The sequence below is a fragment of the Dioscorea cayenensis genome, chromosome 17 (assembly GCF_009730915.1).
Source record: "Dioscorea cayenensis subsp. rotundata cultivar TDr96_F1 chromosome 17, TDr96_F1_v2_PseudoChromosome.rev07_lg8_w22 25.fasta, whole genome shotgun sequence".
NCBI lineage: Eukaryota > Viridiplantae > Streptophyta > Magnoliopsida > Dioscoreales > Dioscoreaceae > Dioscorea > Dioscorea cayenensis.
This window is the reverse complement of record NC_052487.1, coordinates 5,244,469-5,250,818: the sequence shown is the minus strand read 5'-3', so window position 1 is coordinate 5,250,818 and position 6,350 is coordinate 5,244,469. Positions and strand designations below refer to the sequence as shown.

The 6,350-nt window shown below is 39.3% G+C and overlaps 1 protein-coding gene across 4 annotated transcripts; it reads right to left on the bottom strand.

Annotated features, from left to right (window-relative positions):
* Window positions 1-607: 607 nt before the first annotated feature.
* On the bottom strand, window positions 608-5,704 carry LOC120280343. 4 transcript variants are annotated; one of them, XM_039287141.1, is made up of 5 exons: window positions 5,542-5,704; window positions 4,916-4,988; window positions 4,599-4,666; window positions 4,441-4,527; window positions 608-3,125 (listed from the first exon to the last, which is right to left on the bottom strand). In XM_039287141.1, exon 5 carries the CDS (start codon window positions 2,846-2,848, stop codon window positions 908-910), a length of 1,941 nt encoding a protein of 646 aa, XP_039143075.1. In that variant the 5' UTR covers window positions 2,849-3,125; window positions 4,441-4,527; window positions 4,599-4,666; window positions 4,916-4,988; window positions 5,542-5,704; the 3' UTR covers window positions 608-907. The 4 variants fall into 4 exon arrangements, with proteins under 4 accessions (XP_039143075.1, XP_039143076.1, XP_039143077.1 ...); XM_039287142.1 differs by having other exon boundaries at window positions 4,441-4,500; XM_039287143.1 differs by lacking the exon at window positions 4,599-4,666.
* Window positions 5,705-6,350: the final 646 nt, after the last annotated feature.

Below are 6,350 nucleotides of genomic sequence, written 5' to 3'. Positions count from 1 at the left end.
TTTCTACAAGCTCTTCCAGAAAACCCTCCGCGAGCACCGCCACGAACCTGCCGCGAGCACCGAGGAATCTCATCGTCGGTTACTGTTCATCGTCTAGGGTTTGGCTAGTATATATCTTGATAACAAACTCTAGGCCTATATTAGATATGCTAAAGCAACTAATTGACTTTGAAGTTTATGTTTCTTCAGGTTTTTTTTTTTTAAGAAATAAAAGTCTTGTCATTAATTGTAGCAGTGGCGTTAAACTATTCAAAGAAGTTGGTCATGAACAACTTTAGGAATACTTTTTTAATGTAAGATGTGTACTTTTTCTTTATGTATCACTTGAGCCCAATAAAAAAGCTCAAAATTGTCAGCCGAGTGAGACATCATTAGGATGAATGCTTCCATTATTTGGTCCTGATTCATCTATGTTAACATATGTGTCCGGTTGTGTAATAACTTGAAATCTTAGCTTAAAAACATTAACATATATAACATATAATATTACATGTTATATTATATATAGAAAGAGAGATCAACAGATGACAATAATTTCTGTTCATCACTTCAGCAGAGTAAAAACAGAAAAATAAGAGCTTTATTTACAAAATCTACATCAATTCAGTATAATTAACAACAGAGCTTATTACATTTGATGCTAATCTGTTCATGAAATCTACATCAATGCAATGTAATTAACATCACATGGTACATCTTGAAGCTAAGCTAATATGTTCACAGAAACCACATCTGGTCACCCCTTCATCCCCCTTATTGATTTCACAAAGGGGTGTTGAATACACAGCGGGGAACAAACATCAAACCAGAGTATATCTAACAAATGCATAAGGATGAATAAGAGTTTGGTTTTAACATCTACAGAGAGATTGAATGTTGGTAACACAGTTATGCACAGCATTGCTTTTTACACCCACTTGTGAGTCATGCAGTACAACGTTCCTCCCTGCTCTGAAGTGCTAGCTTCGGTATGGTTACCGTAGTGACTGCCAAGCTCTGCATTGCTAGCCAGCAAAGCCATGAGGCTGCCGCCGCGTACCCTGCCTTCAGGGAGGGAAGGAAGCATGGGCTGTGGTGTGAACATCGGGGCTTTGAATTTGCTTTGTTCAAGACTACTCCAGCTGATGAGATTTTCGCCGGTATTCCCGACATTGAGGAACATCTCTGGAGTTGCAACTCCTTTCATCTTCTCAGGTTTGGCCACTGGCACCAGATTATGTACCAGTGTGGCTGCACCATGAACACGTGAGTCCTGGATGAGAGCTCTGTATGCATCTCGGTGTGTAACACACATTCCCTCCTTTCCCCTTGCAAATCGATCACAAGCCGGACCACTGGCTCCATACTCTGATCCTGGTTGGCCCCAACTGCATCGCTTCCCTCCGCCATGAGCCTTGCAGAAATCAGTACTTCCTTGAGCACTCTTTCCACACCCTTCTGACTTGCATCGCTTTCCACCCCCATGACGAACACAATGACTTGTTCGTCCCCTTGCACTCTTTGTGCAATCAGGAAACGCACACCTCTTCCCACCACCATGGGCAACACAGAATTGAGTTCCCCCATGGACACTCTTTGTACAACCACCTGGGAATGAGCAGCGTTTCCCTCCTCCGTGTCCCTTACAGAAGGGTGTGCTCCCTTCAGCTCCTTTGTTGCACAAGGGATAAGTGCATCGTTTGCCCCCACCATGCGCTTTGCAAAACATAGTGCTCCCTTGTGCACCCTTCTTGCATTCTGAAAATTGGCACCGGCGACCGCCTCCATGGGAGATGCACAGGCCAGAATGACCTTCAGCACTTTTAGGACAGCCCTCCTGTTGACACCTCTTGCCACCTCCATGTCTAATGCATAAACCAGATTTCCCCCTGGCAGCACGAGGACACCCTTCGTTTTTGCAACGCCGACCACCACCATGAGCAATGCATCTCTCAGTTCGGCCTTCAGCACTCTTCGTGCAGCCGAGTTCTGAGCAACGGCGCCCACCTCCATGGGCTTTGCAGAAAACAGTCTTGCCCTCAGCGCCCTTGTTGCATCCAGGTTTAAGGCATCTACGGCCACCACCGTGTGCAATGCATCGACCTGAAGCACCTCTAGCTCCTTTCATACACCCAGGAAACTGACAACTCTTTGTATTCAAGTTGCGTTGGAGTGGTGGATTAGCCCCTGAAGCAGGGGCAGCTGGCAGGTCAGGAATAGATTGAACTGTACTGGCTTTGGCAGGAGTTTTGGTGGCAGCCTCAAACATAAGCAGAGGTTGTATCAGGCCTCCAGATTTCCAGCGACCAGAAGTGGATCCATCATCAGCAAGTATCCTTCGGGTAGCCATCACTGGCGCATCCAAGTTGTTTAAATGTTGGGTAGAATCCGGGGTGATGCTAGTGATCACGGAACTTGAAGGGCCAGTAGAAAGGCTCAGCTGAAGATTGCAAGCAGGGTGAGTTTCCTGAACCCTTGGTGAAGGAATAGCAGGTCGCTTGGGGCTTAATATGCTGTCATTGCCAAGGTGAAGGGTGAAATTTAGGCCTAACTCTAAAGAAGATTCTTCTTCCATTTCCTTAGTGGGGGACATGGTGCATTCAGTTGCGGAACTCCTCCTGCTACTCTCCGATGTGCTTGGAGATCTTCCCAAACTAAGAGCAGGGAATGCATGAACAGCTCTGCTGAAATCATCCCACTTCCGCTTCATGCCATGTATGTTGGAGTGACTATACAGACTTGAGTTTCCAGAATCAAGTCGCAACATAGTGTCGGCCAAATACTTTTGCCCTGATTTTACCCTGAAGTTCAGCTCAAAACCATTTGAAAGGGTTAGATCAAACCCTGATTTTCCAGAGCTGTCATCCATAGTTACTGTCTACAGAAATGCACACCCACTTATTTAACAAAATATTGATGAAGAAAAACCAGTTGAGCCGACTTCAGGGGCCAATAACTTAACAGGAATCAAAGTGAAGCAAGAGGGAATCCTTGGAGGAAAGGTTGCCACCTCCACTTACAAATCCTGATGTATCTTTACGGTCCATTTCCAAAAAACTTTTATCAGGAATCCAAGTAAGTGGCAGTTAGAATGACTCAATAATCCCGCTCTTAGCAGATACGGTTGCAATCAGGAAGAGAAACCACTGTTGTACAAAAGGTAATAATTGTAAGTGAAAATACAAATGGAACCAGAACTAGTAAAATCCAAAACCTTTCATACAATTACATTTACAATCTTGAACATGAGAATCAAATAAACCAGGCACCCAATTTGCAAGGTTCAAACTGCAAATAATATAGAAGTATAATAAAAATCCAAGGTTGTTAAAGTAGGCCCATACATATGTTTGAATTTTGAAGTGAGTTCAAGTGGTTACAGCTAAGAATTCAAACACTGACGCATATTTCTTGTACCAGAATTGCTTCACATTTCAGCATGGAAGGAATAGTATATCATCAACATCACTTCATGGTTTCTCAAATAGAATAAATATAATAAATTTTAATTAGTAAAAATCAAACAAAACTTGAACACCGGTGCAAAGCTAAAGTTACAGAGTCAGCAGCCATTTTCAAACTGCAGCTGGAGTTCAGTTTTCATTTATATATAATCCTCATCATGCCACTAAACCATTATCACTCTAGAGGGATGAACAGTTGATTGTATTAATCTAAGTATATGCATATTAGATAAACCTACTGAGAGAAATAGAGGTCTGAATGTTCACCAAAAATTAAAAAAAAAATAATAATAATACAAAGAGTTGTGAAAAACCAGTTCCACAGAACATGAGATTTAGGAGCAAGATGAAAATGATTTCATGAAAAGGGAAAAATGTGTGGAGAGTTCTGAAGAACATACACCTTAAGAGCATGTGGAACAAGGATTACCTCCCCAAAATACAAATAAGAAAATCAATTGATACAAAATTCAATTACATCTATTCATTTCCACACATCAATCAGCACCATGGTAAATCAAAAAGGGAAAAAAAATAAACAATACAAGTGATAAATGGTGTAGAGCCAATTAAAACCAAAAAAAGGCCCATTTGTAAGCATTGGCAGTGTAAATTCTTGCAATGATAAAAGATGTTTAAGAATTAAAGGAATCAATTAAGCTTATAGAACAAAATCATATTTAGAATATAAATCTAGAAAACTTTAAATCAGTCTTGTCCCAGAAAATATCTTCTCAAGAAATAATTACAGTAGTTACATTTTGAACTTGGAGACTTTAGATTTGATATGGAAATATATCTATAATGCACTGATGGTATTCATGCTACATCAAATAGTGTACTTTCACAAGCAAACATTTCTACGGCGAGAATGTTTGCTCAGGTGTTTCAAACATGATATACTTGGAATAAGACTTATGTTAATAAAACTGCAGATATGCATGTTTTAGTCACACAAAAAAAAACACATTGAGCCAAAGAAAAGACATAATTTCACCTCATAAGCAAACAGCAAATCAAATAATCTTCCAGCGTTTCACTAGTGGCTCTATGTACTCTACAACACAGCACATACTAAGAAAACCTGTCAAAAGCATGGATAAATCCAATCCTCACCCTTCATAATCAAAGAGAAAAAGGTTCTAAACAATGTACCAGTGCAAATGGAAAGATTTCAAATCAAAGCAGAAATTGGAGCCACCAGAAACATGTATTCTTAGCACCTACATGACAAAAAAGACTACTGAAAATTACAAGCATAAGCAAACCACTAAGATTAACCAAACAGAAATGGTCCCCGCACACAAATCTTCACTACAGGAACCTCAAATCCAGTCCCAACACACACACAAGCGGCATATGCATACCCATTCAATACCTCTGTTCAGGCGAAGCATTCCATAATGAGAATTACAAAGACCTTCGAGGTACAACCATGCTAGAAATGAAGTGGTCTGGAGCAGCATACTTACATCAGTTTACAATAGCGTAAGTTTGAACTCGTTGGAGACGAGAGTCAATGATCACCAAAGGGGTCGTGAAAAGCTGCACATAAAGAAAGGCATCACATATTCGAAATCTATACCCTGCAGCAAACTATTAAGGCAAAACCTAAGGAAAACAGCAGCTTTGAGTAGCTAAAAGCATTGAATTGATTCACAATTCACGACATAAAGCTCTGATTATCAAAACATCAGTTCCATCTTTTAAAAGTCACACATCTTTGACAGATCAAAAGAGCACTAAAATCATAAGAAACTCAGGAGGCCAACTTGGAATGGACTGAAGAGGAGCATCAGAACAAGGGTACTCCCAAAAAGCTTGGATTTTTTATTCCTCCAGAAAACAAACAATTTTTCTCCACAAGGAAAGCTAAGAATCAGAAGGAATCACAAGAATCAAAAGCAGGCGAATCAAAAGCAAAACCGACACAAAGATCCAAACTTTTTATACCAAAAAACCATGCGCAACCGGGAAAGCTTACTCAAAGAACAACCCGAGCTTAAATATCATACAAAGTCACAAGAAAACAACCGATAAAGACAGGAATCCCTCCTCGAATTCGGAAATTCCAAAGAACAAGAAATCAAGAGAAAACCTTAGATAGATCCGAGAACCTCCCAAGCTTGGAGACCAGACGTGAACTAGAAACCTTCGATAGTCCCTCTCGGGCCTCTCCTCCTCCCTCTTCTTCAACCAAGCGGAGAGATCGAGAGCGGAGCACACGGTGGGCTGCAAAGAGTGGAAGCCAGAGCGAGAAGAGAAATTGGAAGAACTAAACGATGAGAGAGGTTTGATGCTTTTTATCAAAAAAGCTCTGTGTTTTTTTACCAAAATGCCCATGAATCAGGTGGGCCCCAGAATCCTAACAAGATTTTTTTTTAAAAAAAATAAATAATTTTTTTTCTTGTTAAAAATAAGTTGTGAGTTATAAATTCGAGGAGATTAATGGAAAAAAAAAGTTGTTTAATTTAATATTTATTTAATTTTTATTTTGGGAAATTATTATTTGTTCAGATGAAAATGAAAATTATTTGTTGGTGGTGGACAACTTGTCAAAAGACAACCAACGAGAAACTTCGTACCAATTATGTGGAAAGTTGGGGTAGATTAATTTTAATTTATTAATTGTAAATATATATATATATATATATATATATATATATATATATATATTTATTGGGTTATTTTATCATGTTGTGTTTTGGTCCCAATATGAAGTGTGTGGTTAATAGAAATTAAGGAAGCAGCCCTAATAAAACACATTTGTATCTTTCCTCCCTTTTGGTTTACGTGTTTATTTCACCAACTTCTTTGACTATAAAATACTAGAAGTCACTCGCATTTCTTACTTATTTTAAATTATATTTTTAATAAATTTTAATTTTAAATGTTTCTTAGAAATAC

Coding starts and splice junctions, on each gene's coding strand:
- LOC120280343 (XM_039287141.1), bottom strand. CDS start 2,848: ATGGATGACAGCTCTGGAAAATCAGGGTTTGATCTAACCCTTTCAAAT.